At 38.7% G+C, this 17,035-nt stretch overlaps 1 protein-coding gene and 1 long non-coding RNA gene across 3 annotated transcripts in view; one reads left to right on the forward strand and one right to left on the reverse strand.

Annotated features, from left to right (window-relative positions):
- The window catches only part of LOC134791808 (uncharacterized), a 118,452-nt gene that overhangs the window by 58,719 nt on the left and 42,698 nt on the right, over positions 1-17,035 (forward strand). The window lies entirely within an intron of this gene.
- Positions 12,351-17,035, reverse strand: part of LOC134791782 (monocarboxylate transporter 14-like) — a 58,705-nt gene continuing 54,020 nt past the window's right edge. Inside the window, exons 4-6 of the mRNA XM_063762938.1 lie at positions 16,633-16,756; positions 16,138-16,296; positions 12,351-15,006 (exon numbers count right to left, since the gene is read on the reverse strand). Of these exons, the coding sequence (XP_063619008.1) occupies positions 14,792-15,006; positions 16,138-16,296; positions 16,633-16,756 (498 nt within the window). The 3' untranslated portion in view covers positions 12,351-14,791. The remainder of the gene's footprint in view (positions 15,007-16,137; positions 16,297-16,632; positions 16,757-17,035) is intronic.

Raw genomic sequence — 17,035 nt, forward strand, 5'->3', positions numbered from 1 at the left:
TACTCATGATAGAACTAACAAAATAATTGGGCGTTTTCAGAAATAAATATCGAAAACCCGATTCTCACAGATCCCGGTGTTTTTGGGTTCTGTCAACTCAGAATCACTAGCATATTCAATTCTGATGATAAAATAAAATGTCCCAAAAATTTGTATGAAAATTGTACATTCCACTACGTCACGCACATACAAGTGAAAATGTTTTTCATACTAAAACGTGACGTAATGGAATGGACATTCTGGGACATCTTTTTTTAATGGTGGGATAGAGAATGCTGTCGATTCTGAGTAGAATGAGCCCAAGAACGTCCAGATGTGAAAGAATCAGGTTTTCAATATTTATTTCTGAAAACGCCCAATTACTAACTCTTTCATAAATAGTTATTTGTAATAATGCAGATTAGTGTTAAATCTAACTGAAAACGAATCTGCTTTCAATTTTATTAGTACACTAGACGGGCCCGCAGCTCCGCTCGCGTAAATGAAATAAAGAGTTCGTCTTATGTTTAGTTAAATACCGACATTATTATGTATTCAACCCTGCCATGGTTTAAAACTGTGATAGGGATTTCTTATTTGTAGCCGTTATTTGGATAACTCAATTCGCAAATTTGTCAAAAAATGATGTGATTTGATAAAAGGCAAGATTGTATTTTTTCATCTACACGTATTTATTTAAAACTTGTTTCAAGATAAAATTATTATTTGTTCTTATAAGCCTATAGTTCGTTTTTTTTAGCATTAGAAATAAGGTAAACAATCTTGATGTGTCTTTTAATTGAAAACCACATTTTAAAAATAAGTTACGGCAAATATGTAACAAATATGAATCTAATACGATCATTTATATTCATCTGCTTTCATAACTAATAGTTACCCTAATAGCATTTTCTTGTAGGGATTTTGTTGGGCCTTTGTTTACGTATTAGTTGGGCAACCGTTATATTTGGCCGTACGATTTGCTGGAGGGCCCTCGACAAAGGCCCTCCCGAAGATTCCCAACAGAGGGCCATAAGAGTATTTTTTTCGTTGGGCCTATTTAAATAAATCATACAATTATTCAACGGTGGTGGTTTTGGTTGGGCCGTGGTTGGGCCTATACACATTTGTTTGATGGTTGGTTAATTGTTACATTTGGCCGTACGATTTGCTGGAGGGCCCTCGACAAAGGCCCTCCCGAAGATTCCCAACAGAGGGCCAGTAGAGTAATTTTTTCGTTGGGCCTATTTAAATAAATCATACAATTATTCAACGGTGGTGGTTTTGGTTGGGCCGTGGTTGGGCCTATACACATTTGTTTGATGGTTGGTTAATTGTTACATTTGGCCGTATGGCTTGCTGTAGGGCCAACTGCAAAAAAATAAAAAAGGGACATTTTTTCGTTGTGCTTCTGTTTGCAAATTCAACAATTACCCAACGGCAAGTCAGGTAGGTCGGTAGGTAGTCGTGCACCAGGTTGAAGGCCCAACACAGCTTGTCCCACAAAGGGCCAACATTGTAACTTTAACGTTGGGCCTTGTGTAGGATTCTTACAATACTACCGTAGGTAAATAGTTGTGTAATTTATAGTGTGCCTACAGTCTAATTATGTAATGGGCTTTCGTTTACGAGTCCTACAGTTACCCTACGTTAAGTAAGTGGTTGTGTAATACGACGTTGGGCCTTTGCTGATAAATATTACAATTACACTACGGTAGGCATTGGTTGTATCCACATGAAGGCCCTAGGCTAGGCAGCAGTTGTTGTTAATCTTCTCTGTATCGTTCCAATTTTAGTATATGTACTGCCGAAGCAAGTACACTTACTATACACTCTAATTTGTATATATACTAACCGCACTTCGAAACTTCGTAAGCGAGATTTATGTTTTTTGAGATTTAAATTGAGAAAATGTTGGTAAAATACAATTTTTTAAATTTATGTATAAATTTTATAGTTATAGCTATTAGATTTATAAGTTACTTTTAAAAAATATTATGACTATATCCGGAATAATCGAGAAAATAACTATAACTTCGATGTTTGGAGACAGTAACGCCATCTAGTGACGCCACAAGCAAACTCAACTGGTATTGTTGGGTATCAGTACCACAGCCAATGTTGGTAAATGCGATATTTGTGCTCACTGGGCCAACGAATGTTATCGTTGTTTAGCCACCGGTACCAAAATACACAAAGGCCCATTGTTAGGCGTCAGTGCCACAGCCAATGTTGGTAAATACGATATTTGTCATCATTGGGCCATCGGATGATATCTTTGACTAGCCAACGTTACCAAAATACACAGAGGCCCATTGTTGGGCATCCGTGCCACAGCCAATGATGGTAAATGCGGTATTCGTCACCATTGGGCCAACGAATGTTATCGTTGTTTAGCGAACGGTAGCAAAATACACAAAGGCCCATTGTTGGGTCTCAATGCTACAGCCAATGTTGGTAAATGCGATATTTGTCGTCATTGGGCCATCGTATGATATCGTTGATTAGCCAACGTTACCAAAATAAACAACGGCCCATTGTTGGGCATCAGTGCCACAGTCAATGTTGGTAAATGGGATATTTGTCATCATTGGGCCATCGGATGTTATCGTTGATTAGCCAACGTTACCAAAATACACAAAGGCCCATTGTTGGGCATCAATGCTACAGTCAATGTTGGTAAATGCGATATTTGTCGTCATTGGGCCATCGGATGATATCGTTGACTAGCCAACGTTACCAAAATAAACAAAGGCCCGTTGTTGGGCATCAATGCTACAGCCAATGTTGGTAAATGTGATATTTGTCGTCATTGGGCCATCGGATGATATCGTTGATTAGCCAACGTTACCAAAATAAACAAAGGCCCATTGTGGGGCATCAGTGCCACAGTCAATGTTGGTAAATGCGATATTTGTCATCATTGGGCCATCGAATGATATCGTTGATTAGCCAACGTTACCAAAATACACAAAGGCCCATTGTTGGGTATCAGTGCCACAGCCAATGTTGGTAAATGCGATATTTGTCATCATTGGGCCATCGGATGATATCCTTGACTAGCCAACGTTACCAAAATACACAAAGGCCCATTGTTGGGCATCCGTGCCACAGCCAATGTTGGTAAATGCGGTATTCGTCACCATTGGGCCAACGAATGTTATCGTTGTTTAGCGAACGGTAGCAAAATACACAAAGGCCCATTGTTGGGAATCACTGCCACTGCCAATGTTGGTAAATGCGATATATGTCATCATTGGGCCATTGGATGATATCGTTGATTAGCCAACGTTACCAAAATACACAAAGGCCCATTGTTGGGCATCAATGCTACAGCCAATGTTGGTAAATGCGATATTTGTCGTCATTGGGCCATCGGATGATATCGTCGATTAGCCAACGTTACCAAAATAAACAAAGGCCCATTGTTGGGTATCAGTGCCACAGCCAATGTTGGTAAATGCGATATTTGTCATCATTGGGCCATCGGATGATATCCTTGACTAGCCAACGTTACCAAAATACACAAAGGCCCATTGTTGGGCATCCGTGCCACAGCCAATGTTGGTAAATGCGGTATTCGTCACCATTGGGCCAACGAATGTTATCATTGTTTAGCGAACGGTAGCAAAATACACAAAGGCCCATTGTTGGGCATCACTGCCACTGCCAATGTTGGTAAATGCGATATATGTCATCATTGGGCCAACGAATATTATCGTTGTTTAGCCAACGGTACCAAAATACACAAAGGCCCATTGTTGGGCATCTGTGCCACAGCGAATGTTGGTAAATGCGATGGTGGGCCAATACAAAATTAATGTTGGCTACGGAACGAACCTCATCCCAACGTTTTCCCAACCGTTGGCATCGTGGGCCCCAACGAAAATGCTACTAGGGTACTGATTTTTAAAAAGCGTTTTTCAATTAAAAGACATGTCAAGATCGCTTACCTTCTTTCAAGTTCTTTCTAATGCTAAAAAAACGAACTATAGTTGCAAAAACGTTCATTAGATTAATTTTCGCCTTAAGACGAATATGGACGACCACCGCCCTTAAATCGCCTTTTCATACAAACATAGGTAGTCTAGTCCTCTCGGTCTTGCGATAGCTCTCGCCAGTCGCCATGGCCGAGGTTGAGCAGGTCTTGAGCAACTACGTCGTTTCAGCGGTACCTAGGACGTCCACTCGGGCGTCTCCCATTTTGTTGTCCCAAGTACCTGCGCTCTCTTCACGGCACGATCCTCTCCCATTCTCTCTAAGTGTCCGAGCCACCACTGAATTTAGCCGCTTTTGTCTCTCAATATTTCGCCACTATATCGGACCACATCCTTATTTCTATGGCAACAAAATTATATTACGATATTTGGCTGACTGCTGACTGTACATTTGCTTATTTTTATCAGGTCGCTCAATAATATCTGAACATGCACTTTAATCTATACCTACATAACTTACTATCAACTTTGTATTTTTGGCCCATCTCAGCATTCTTAGCCCGTTCCCCGGACGAATGGCAATGTTTGCCGAAGCCGTGAAAGTCAATCTGAATAATATAACTCAAAAATAAATTTAAAACAACAAAATACAAATTGATAATAATAATATAGTAATTACTTTGATTGATAAGAATGATAAGTCATATATGACATAAATCACTCGTATGGGCTCTATAGACTAAGGTTGAGGTTGACAGCACTTTTTATTTTACTTCGTGTAAAAAAACTCAGAAATACCGGTATACCAACATGACAAACATAATTTAGTTTACTTTAACTTACGGATTATTTGGTCTAATCTGTAGCACCGCCAAACGAAAGCAACCGAGAGTTGCCGATAATGGCCGATGTCGTAAAATGAAGATTGTTATGAAAATTTCTTTTCCTTATTGTAAATTAAATACGCATCGGAAGCGATAGTTTTTATGCTCTAGTTCTATTCCCATATGTAGATAATTGATTTGAACAGGTTTTTCTTATCATACGTGCGTCGTATTCGAGAAACGTGTCAAAAACTTTTTTAGAAATTTGTAAGGCGCCATCTCGCTTCTTCCCTCGTTTTTTATCCCGTTCTGGTTTTTCAATTTTATATATATGATGATACTTAATTAATGTTTAGTACTCCATTGTTCCCCAAGGGGATGAATTCTCAACCTGTTTAGCCAGTCATGTCACTAAACATTTTGGAAACTACTTAGGTACCCATTTCAAGGTTCAAGGTTCAAGGTGTGGATCTGAATCCATCAAGATTTGATTGATTTGGTGATTTCCTCAATTTCCCATTGAACTCATCATGGACCTTAACAAAACTTTAATAGCCTTACTTAACAAACTTAACGACGCTAATCGTGAATTAATTCGTCGTTGAAATGTCAATTCAAGCTTAGGTACCTACATATTTACATCAAAATTATGTCTTTTACCTTTCCCCCAGATATCAAATGTACCTTTTGAAGTAGGTAATTGGCCTCCAGGTTCGATAAGTTTTTATTATTATTGGAGTGTTGTGGGCCTTTGAGTGCCACGTCGACCAAGCTGTGTTGTGACGGCCCTTTAAAGTTCACTAGGTACTAATGCCCGTTGAATCCAGGAAATTCCAGATTCATTGGGCCGTAATGCTCTGTATCGATAAGTTTCTTTCGTGAGGACCTTAACGCACTGGGGGCCGATTTTTGGGTGTTTTAACCGTGGTACCACAGGGGGACCACGGGTAATTTTTAGGGTTCCGTACCCAAAGGGTAAAACGGGACCCTATTACTAAGACTTTTAGGGTTCCGTACCCAAAGGGTAAAACGGGACCCTATTACTAAGACTTCGCTGTCCGTCCGTCCGTCCGTCCGTCCGTCCGTCACCAGGCTGTATCTCACGAACCGTGATAGCTAGACAGTTGAAATTTTCACAGATGATGTATTTCTGTTGCCGCTATAACAACAAATACGAAAAACAGAATAAAATAAAGCTTTAAATGGGGCTCCCATACAACAAACGTGATTTTTGACCAAAGTTAAGCAACGTCGGGAGTGGTCAGTACTTGGATGGGTGACCGTTTTTTTTTTGCTTTTTTTTTTTCGTTTTTTTTTTGCATTATGGTACGGAACCCTTCGTGCGCGAGTCCGACTCGCACTTGCCCGGTTTTTTTCTCCGTAGACCCACTGCTCCAGTTTTAAGTTATCTTTTTGAATACGAAACTTTCCATGGGCCCACGGGTCATTCCTCAGATAATTTATTTCCCCATAGACCCACTTCAATTTAAGCGTAGGTAGGTAGGTACGAGTCCAAGGGCGAGGCCTATGTTCAGCAGTGGACGTGTTATGGCTGAGATGATGATGATGATGATGAAACAGGACAACCATTATGTCAATATTAGAGGTAGGATTACAAATAAAACACCGAATAAATGCAAAAAATAATTTTACTAAGGGACACCCACACATTAACAGAGTGCAACACATTGATAATACATTTGTATACCCGTTTTAAAACAATCACTTCTCATATTGCTTGCATCGCGGCGGATAACTTGGCTCTAAATTATCTTTCTCCACTAAAACTTATTCTGAAGCATAAACAGAAATAGACAATATAAGAAATAAAGTGACCATGGTTACAGCAGATACATTCGCGGCAGATGCCAAGCGGCCACACGGGCTACGGCGGCACAAACTATAGAAAAAGCCCTGACAATGTGGTCGTTTAACTTGTTCTTAGGGGTCATCCATTAATTACATCACACGTTTAGGGGGAGGGAGGGGGTCCAGAAAATGTGACATGTTGTGACAAGGGGGAGAGGGGAGTCACAAACTTTGTGACGTCACTTTAACTTCATCAGTAACCAAAATTTTATTTTAATCATTTTATTTACTGTACAGTTCAAAAACAAGTTTTTGGAACGATAATCGTTTTTATTAGTTTAATTTTTTTTCATAATCAGTTTTGGGTTATAAATTTACTAATATTTTGACAAAAAATTAATACTTAATTCGATTTGCCGATTTCGTTGAAAAAATGTGACGTCACACCAGGGGGGGAGGGGTTTGCCAAATGTGACCAAGTGTGACAAGGAGGGCGGGAGGGGTCAAAAAACCTTGAAATTCATGTGACGTAATTAATGGATGACCCCTTAGTCAAAATATCGCCTTAACTACAGTTTTTCGGCTTTAATCAAGTTTAAGTCAATGTTTAATGTATTTCGTACTTACTAATTTCACATAATGTACCTGTTACGTTTAGTCTACTCTGTAAATTTCAATTGAAAAGTACTTTAAGTAAGTATTCGCACAATTTCGATTTAATTTTATATAAATAATAATTAATAATATATACTTAGTTATTCGAATATTAATACCAAGAACCAGTTAGGAAAGTAGGATCATAATGGAGAAAGATGGAGCTTACCTAAGTTCTCGGCTGAGCCGTGTGCGCTTAGCCTACTATCAGATTTATACGACGCTTAACTTCCTTCCTTAGAACGAATGTGATGTTTCCACGCTTTCCACCAATGATATGAACAGAAAAAAAAACATTGTTAGACTAAACATACGGTTGCTGAACAATAGGCAACAAACTTTTTTTGTCTCTTTGTGGAAAAGAGAAACTTAATGAAAAAGGCCAATACTTTGCGCCAAAAAAATCCTTGAATTTAATAGATAAGAGTGTATTAAATCTAAGAAAAAATCGAGCCCCCGAGTTGGACAACTGGAGTAGATGGCGCTGTACGCTATGTTTAGTTGTAACTAAATACAATTAACAAACGTCTACTTTTGACAGCCAGAGTTGCGACTTGCATGATATGCGGAGTCGTACAGCGCCATCTAGATTAGCTGTCAAATACGAAGCAGTTATTTGTTCACAAATCTAATACAATCAATGAATGAATAGGTATATAGAAGCGGCAATCTAAGTGTTAATTTTATCAATTTTATTATTTATCATTCTGCTGACATCATTGGTATACATCATAGCAACGTTTTTGTATAGGTAAAAATAGTTTGAATGTAACTTTTTGGTCTACCGCCTGTGATGATGATGAAACAGCAATTTTAACACATTTTTTTAATATATCCAGTTGTGTTATTTAACTTGGGAACTTCTACCCCTAAGGTAAAACTGGGTCGAAAGTATAAAATGTAGTCAGACAAAGTCGCGGGCATTATGTCAACTTCATACATTTTAATTAATATTTTGAAAATTGTGTTTATGTTGTAAGTTCCCATCATCACACGCGGTAGCCAATATTCATCAACTTGCATTTCTGGCAAGAAAATATTTTCATAATTCTTCATGTCACTTAAAACTAATTTTCTAACCGCTACGAATATCACAAATAACATATTTTTCTTTATAATTTGTCATGATTATTCAAAATGTGCATTATCTGGTATCTTTCGGATTAACTTAGTGATTTAAATGACGTATATCGCAAAAAGTATAATTACGATAAAAGATCTAATTCTAAGGAAGAATTAAATGATGTTATTTTTGGTAATTGATTTCATGACTTATCCTTATTAACATTCGATTATACTCGCTACGATGCGATCGTTACAAATATTAAACATTACTTCAAAAAATTTTATAAAAACAATAACTTCACAAACCTCAAAACGAAATAAGAGAAAAAACTAAAATATTTTAAAAATCTGATCGCATCGATTTAAAATACTCTACTCAAAAATCGAATCTTGCCGAACGTAGCTTTCTTTACCAAAGATGGGATTCTCACTAGTTACCACCAAATTGTTACCAGTGGTTGTTGTTAAACTGAGGATTTAAGGTAAAAACCGGACGAGGAGGTAAGGTAAGGTTAAAATTATATCGCGGTAGACCCGTTTGTGTAATTAAATATGATAACTGAGGATTTTTTTCACACATGTCACCAGTGGTAACAACTGAGAAAAATAATTCCCAGTAGTCAGGGTAGACCGGGGACACTGAACATAACCATGGGCGATAGGCCTTTCAAACAAATTCTATTACAAAATAAATAACCTTTAAAAATATAGGCGCATATCATTCTAACTGTAACAATAAAATAGTTACAGGCGGTTAAACATAAAATTGCTTCATTGACCCTGGTCTACCCGAACACCAACTCACTTTGGTGGTAACTACTGTTACCAATGGTGACAACGCGGTGGTAACTAGTGTTACCAATGGTAACAACGTGGTGGTAACTAGTGAAAATAGCCCATAAGACCATAGAAAAGAGGTCATCGGGCCAAGGAGCTCCGTTCAGCCTACTTACTACTCTATGGGAAGATCTTTATTCACTGATTTCTTTACGTGAGGCAGTCTTTGGTGATTGTTTACTAAGTTTAAATCCTAAGAGAATTATATTCTTTGAAACTCCGATTGTTACTATCTAGATATTAAGATAATCCACGTCTTAAAGTGTAATTCTACAGGAAAAGCTATTGAATTTGCAATATAAGTTATACTCTGGAAGACCCACTTTGTCAGTAGAAAAAGCACGAAATCCAAATTTTGTCTGGAAGACCGACCCTTCGCGTCAACATTTTTCTAATTTGCCGCCTTTGCTACTTGACGGCTTGACAAAGTATATTTTTCTGGCTTCCAGTTCTTATCAAACTATAATGGCTCCTCTACACGAATGGCCAACGCCGGCCAATCCAAGGGACGCAGCCATGCGGTAGACTGAGATAGCAATATCACTTGCTCCCTCTAATGCATAAATCGTCGTTGCGCTTTTCAAAGCTGATATGTGTTCGATTTTTGATTGACAAATAGTTACCTAGCAACAAAATACATAAGGTGTTAATTCATTTGATTAAGATCTCGCACATATAAGATTTGGTAAACGCAACGACGAAATGCGTCCCTTGGATTGGCCGGCGTTGGCCATTCGTGTAGAAGAGCCTTAAAGAAACAAAGTTTGCACAATAATTATGAGTTGGACAGTATAGTTTGGCCATTAGGGCATAAGCAAACAAAATCATAATGTCACTTTTTTACTTTTTTTTATTGTTGACTGACAGATTGTGCTAGCCAGTTTTATGCAATAACTTTACCTGTAGATTTTCCCAAGGGCATTCGAAAGCTGCTTATCCCTAAGAGTAAAATCCAAAATAAGCAATAGTTTGAAGGACTTTTGATTCTGTATGATATCTTAAAACTTGCAGCTTAACCACAATAATCCTTATGAAAAGGAGATAGTCTTTTAATGTGGCATTCCACAGAGAAGGGCCCATATGTTTCATATGCATAAGGGCCTTTCTATCATAATTTCTGTTGGATTTTCAGATAAAATGGACCTTATTGCACTTGAAGCATAAGAGCCCTTCAGTGATTGAAAGCCACAAATATTTAGTGTTTCAATAAATACTGTATGTACCTACTTATATCTGTATTCACTGCAACAAATATTTTGTTATATTTTACCAAGTAAGTATTCATTTATTTTCATTTTCACATTAATAATCTATGTCAGTGTTAAATATAGCCCAGGTATTACATATATGGTAAGTAAATAAAACCTTGGGACAAGGAATAAATTGGAACTATCAAATTGTTTTTCTGCCCTAGGCAAAATAATGAACTAAAATGACAGATCAGTTGAGAAAATTTGTCCAATCGGAATGTCATTTTAATATTTTGGATACAAGAGAAGATATATTTTCATCACCCCACCTGACTTTTCTATAAGGATCAGCTGCAAGGTATATGAGATCACTTGTGGCGTTCCATCACAGAAGGATCCCTTATGCTTAAAGTGCAATAAGGTCCTTTTTATCTGAAATTCTGTTAGAAAGGTCCTTATTGAAGCATAAACCATTCCTTCTCTAATGGAGAGCCACATTTAGTATCAAACTAATGAACTAGCCAGTAAAAGGTCTACATTACATGTATTTCAAAACAGCAATGTTATTAATATTCCTTGATTACGTCCGTGGCAGTGCATTTTCTCGGAAATGGTTTAAACCTAATACTTTTAACACCTCTAGCCTCTCGTTACAAGCCTCGTTAATAAATAGCAATTCCGAACTATCGTGAATATCACGATATTTATCTTAAATATAGATTAATATTCAAATTTAGTCAACCTCGAAATCTTGGAGCTAAAAATTACGATTTAATAGGATAAAAGGGTGATTTACAACAAGAGAAACGCGAGTCACCATTTAATTATATTTTTATTCGTGAATAAATGTTTTAGACTGGCAAACCAATTCGTCAGTAGTAAATGAAGCACCGACAACAGTGTTGCCACTCTCAATATTATTCTTAGGTTCCGAATATCGGTACAGTTGTTTAATTTTGAATTTCGTACCTCCTAATGACAAATTGGTTTGCCTGACTACAATTTATCTTTGAATAATTGTTACTTTATTAAAACATATTTATACCCGGGTCTATCGCATATTTATTTTATTAAATTTATTTCTGACGTTTCGGCGCTACTCACAATAATGAACATAATATTTATATAATATTGTGTAGTGAGTGGTTTAAAAATATGATGTCTACCCAAACTTTTTCATAGACTTTTCGTCGGGTAGTTACACAAATATCTGTACTAACATTTCGCTGGGATATCAGTTATCCAAGATCACGACCAGCGAAACCCGAGTCGAAACATCGGGAATAAAGGTAACAAAACAAACTCGCTACAGACCTGTTTATTAATGTTTTAATTTTTTTTAATTTGTTACGATTTTTTGTATCATTAATGAAAAGTGTGACTCGCGTTACTTTTCGTAGGATTACCCAAAAGGTTTTTGACCTGCGTGACATTTAAACATTTTAGCATTAAAAGGACTCTAATTTAAGAATCTAACTATTAAAGTCATTTATTTTAGAATAAGTAACTAGTTTGAATTTAAATGTCACGCAGCACTATAGTTCGTCCGCGTTAAGAATGCTGTAAAATCATCATTGTCAACATCATCAATCAACGCGTTCCTAATTCGAAAGTATGCCTTCAACTGGTCACTGTGAACTTGAATTTCTAATAAGGAACGATTTGATTGGTTACGAGCTTGGCTAGGCCGGACAATGATGATTTTACTGCATTCTTAACGCGAACGAACTATAATAATTCAATAATAATTTCTAAGATAATAATACATAGTCAGTTATGTTTGTGTCAGTGCTGTTCTAGGCCTCTATTTCGTGTCATAAGCGAACAATATTACATAACGGCTAAATTAATACGATGGATCGATTTGTCAGATAACATTTTACACTGGTCCATTTGTTGTCAAAAATCCTGGTTAATACGCCCGCTTCAGACGCGTTTTTGGTCGCTTAAGAATCTTCTTAAGCGGGTTTTATTATACAATATTCATTTATGTATGTGCCTTATACAAAGCTTTAGTTTGTATTTTATTTATTTCGAAGTTTTGCCGTTTATTCAATCTCTTGTTATTTAGTCAAAAATAGCCTTTTAAAGGTATATATTAAACCTACATTTGTCTTTCTTTATCACTTTCATTTGTAAACTAGGGGGTTCGTGTTTTTACTCTACGCAATTTGATTCCCTACTAATATATTATCTTTTACAATTCCTAATCTAACATTACACAAAAACATTTCCATTCAAACGGATATTAACGGGTTATTTTAAACTGTTACCACAAAGTTGTTACCTTTGTGTTTTTGTTGGTAATAATGGTAAAAACTTGGTGGCAACAAATGGTAACAACCAGGTCATTCATTGAGTCAATTGATTTTTCTGTGCGCCTTTCAAAGGCACCTCAACATCTGACGTAAACAACAAAAGTCTGTACTTTTGCTGTTTTTATGTGATTTTTGTGTTTACTGTTTTTATGTGATTTTTGTGTGATGCTTACAGAAAATTATTAGATGTGGCCATTGGTAGTAGGCAGTTTAAGAGCATATACATTCTCAAAAAATTGCGGTCTAATTGCCGCTACCCATACAAAATGTAGGGAGAGTCGTGGCAATTAGACGCAACCGCCCGCAGACGTATTCTAAAGTTACTCAAATTCTCGTTAGGGTTTAACAACAATAGTAGATGCTGAAGGCCTATCGCGAACCACGTTCGACGTGTTGCATCTCTGTCGCACTTGTAAATTCGTTCGTAAGAGTGACAGGGAGGCAACACGTCGAACATGGTTCGCGTTAGGCCCTCTGTACTCTGTCGTAAATTTTATGGAATCATTTTGATAAACCAAATACTGCAAAACGTGCAGCGCCACCTAGTTTAGCTGTAAAAACCACGTTACTGGACATCTGATGCTCCATTACGACACCCTGTGTTTAAAATAAGCACATTACGTAACTACATCGAAAATTTAAAGGGCCATATGTACTGTGAAACGTTGTACGATACACGTGCGAATAGGTAATTCGCACTTGTATCGTAATTAACTATTAATGTATGTTCTACATGTTGTCGCTGTTCTATACTTAATTTAGGGGCAGCAGACACTGAATTCAGAGCTGAATGTGTTATGAGTCGGCACACATCGCAACGTGTGCGTGCACGTGCACGGCTCCAACATAGACGTGCACGTCTACGCACGCACGGTGTGTTCTGGTTCTGGCCTTAAACTTTTCGACGCCGTGTCAAACACAAAAGCTGTCACTCGGACGCCACGTCACCGAAGTGTCAAAACTGAAATTGAACTTTATGCATATGCACGTAGGTCTATGTTGCTCTGTGGTCTGTGACCGATTAATCCGTCTTTGGCGTTGGACCTGCGGTGCTGACATATCAGCCATTGGCGTCCAAAAGGTTAATCCCATTCATTTCAATCAAAGCAATACATTTTTCTCGAATTTCACAAAAACACCTAATTTCCTTTTAAATATCTAATTCACATCAATTGAAGACACCGACGAGGTAGTAATTGTTCGTTTACAACACAAATTATCTAACTTTCGTCGCCATCGGATATATCGGCGCGGCCGGGCGCTCAAAAATATCTGAACACTCACTCCATCGGCTCGGCCACGACATTGCGCGACTTGCGACGGCGGCGGCGGCAACCATATGGAGCGAGACACAGCCATCGGACCTTTCGTACCCACCTATGATTACCGGCGCCGCCGTCGCCAGTCGCGCAATATCGTGGCCGAGCCGTAAAGCATTACACGTGTTTAGATATTTGTGAGCGCCTTAGCCGCTCCGATATCTCTATAGGCGACCGTTCTCTTTCGATACTTATATTTATTTCGGTCAATTATTGCTTAAATATGATCAAGGCATTTGGGGGATCCAGAATTCTAATCTACAGAAGCGGGCCGACAACGAACCACGATTTGTTGCCTCTGTCGCACTTGTAAATTCGTACGTAAGTGTGACAGGGAGGCAACACGTCGAACGTGTTTCGCGATAGGCCTTCTGATCTATTGGGGTTCAAAGTCTAGTAATCAGTTTTTTTCTACATTAAACATGCAATTGCACTAAGCATCTTGCAACGACCAAGTTTCATTTTACAATTTCCTTATCTCAAGGCGTTAAAGTGCTTGTTCAGATGTTTTTGACCACCTTGGCCGCTCAAATAATCTGATGGCGGCTATCCATTTGGACATACATTACGAGAATCTCATTTCATACAAGTGTATGTGCCATTTTCAATCAAACGGATACTTATTGTTGGTTGTCAATAAGGCGCTATTTCCATATAGCTTCAATTTGAAATCAACCTTATGAACAACCGACAATGAGGTACCTTTTGGTTGAAAACGTCACATATTAATTGTCATTTTAAAATCACAATCACACGGATAATTTCTGCTAAGGTAGTTTTTGTGCCAAGCTTTTCCATTCTACTTGACTCCATTGGTTTCATTTAAGCGTCGGTAAAAATCCTACAATTTAATAATTTTTAGACGCCTAATTTCCCATTCTGCTTAATGACCCCATTAACTTTAGGCTCATCAGGGGGTTGTTTAGCTTCTGCGGGGGGTTTCCGCATCTCGTTGTACTTGCGAGCTCGGGTGTACACGGGCAGGATGAGTAGGACGATGCCGGATATTCCGATGAAGACGCCCGCCATGTAGAACGACAGGTCGTAGGAGTTGGTCATGTCGAACACCCACCCTGGAATGAGATGATGACAAGTTAACATGTGTACAAGGCAAGTCATGTGAGGAAAATAGATGTATGAATAGCATAGCTCTAATACAGGCAGGCCCATATATATATTCTTTAATTTATTTACTCAATAAAAATACACAGCAATATCCATTACCTACACATATTTTTCCGCCAAACTGCATGACAGTTTGTTGCAGTTCGCATGGCAGTTTGTTGGCGAACTGCACGGCAGTTTGTTGGCGAACTAATATAAGTTTACAAAGCCTAGATCTTCATGCACTAACAGTACTTGAGCAGCGTTCACGATAGCTGCGCGTCGCGTACTCAGCGCTCGTCTCGCGGTCATCGGGTATGACATCCGTGATTCAAGAGATCAGCGATTTCCTAGATCTTTTTCTGTGTCGACTCCCAGATTAAAATGACATTGGCCATTTAGGTAATTTAAAAAGGAAGGTAAGTCTGCTGATACAGTTCCCATCTCATCTTACCTGATAGGGGGGTTCGATGAGGTTGGGGAACTTGGATAATCTTTTCCAAAGTGATGTCCTGATGTCTTCAAGGTTGAAATGATGGGGCATTTTGGGCAAATGACTGAAAGACTAGACTAGACAATCATGTGGGATGACCATAATAGAATTCTCACCTGCTAGTGGCGGTCCGATCAGGTTAGGGACGCCCTGCATGAGCAGCAGCAGGCCGTACGCGTTGGTGAAATTCTCCAACGTGATCTGCTCCACCAGGATGATGGACTTAGCTGGCTGAGTAGACCTGATGTCTGTTAGGTCTAGGTTAGGTCTCTCACCTGCTAGTGGCGGTCCGATGAGGTTAGCGACGCCCTGCATGAGCAGCAGCAGGCCGTACGCGTTGGTGAACTTCTCCAACGTGATCTGCTCCACCAGAGCCTCTACCATCAGTTTTAACATTGACATAACGCTCACGTCTACGTAATTTACTTTCTGTACATCTCGCTTCCACTATTGCTCGCATATGCGAGTACGAGCGAGATGCATAGAAAGTAAGTTACGTAAACGTGAGCGTTATGTCAATGTCAAAACTGGTGGTAGCCGTACAGGATGATGGACATAGCTGGCTGAGTAGACCTGATGTCTGTTAGGTCTATGTTAGGTCTCTCACCTGCTAGTGGCGGTCCGATCAGGTTAGCGACGCCCTGCATGAGCAGCAGCAGGCCGTACGCGTTGGTAAACTTCTCCAACGTGATCTGCTCCACCAGTATGATGGACGTCAGAGAGTAGTTGGCCGCGATGAAGGCCCCAAACAGACCCGATGCTGACGCTGAAATGTCAAGGAATCTTTAGTACGAGATCTATAACTATTTGAACTTTGCGACTTGTTAACAGAGTTCAAGGTTTCGAAGGAGGAGGTTATTAATTCGTTGGTTTTTACCCGTTTTCGCATAGATAGCTGCCATGGCAAGTCAGGATCTGATGATGGGAAATCAAGGAAACTCTTTTAATATTACAAATATGCTAGGTTAAGTGAAACCGATGTTGAAAATCATAAACTGTCTGTTATTTTGGAAAGATTATTTCGTCGATTTCTCATCAGAAGTCAAAGGACGGGTAGCGAGTGAATATTCATTCAGCGACATGGAAGTAGTCATATGCATACCCAGTCCAAGGTATGTGGGCAGTAACGGCATGAGGAAGGTGACGAATCCACATAGTAGCATGCAGGCCGCGTACACGAGGCTCGGGTTCACGCACTCCCAATCGCCCACCCAGCCCAGGAGTATCTGGAAATCAGAAAATAATAGATAAGTAAAATAATCTAGCAACATCAGGGATGGTGTTCAGCAAAAATGTGCCAACCCACATTAATTTTGCAATAAAATGTCAACTTTAAGCGTCATTTTTTTGGGTTGACACCTTATTGCAAAATTAATGTGGGTTGACACATTATTGCTTAACAGCATCGCTTCAACGATGGGAGGACAAATCAAACTTACATTGTGACATCAAATAATGTAAGTTTGATTCATCAAATAAAAGTTTACTTTCATTCAATTAATACA

This window comes from Cydia splendana, chromosome 6 (genome assembly GCF_910591565.1).
Source record: "Cydia splendana chromosome 6, ilCydSple1.2, whole genome shotgun sequence".
Lineage (NCBI taxonomy): Eukaryota > Metazoa > Arthropoda > Insecta > Lepidoptera > Tortricidae > Cydia > Cydia splendana.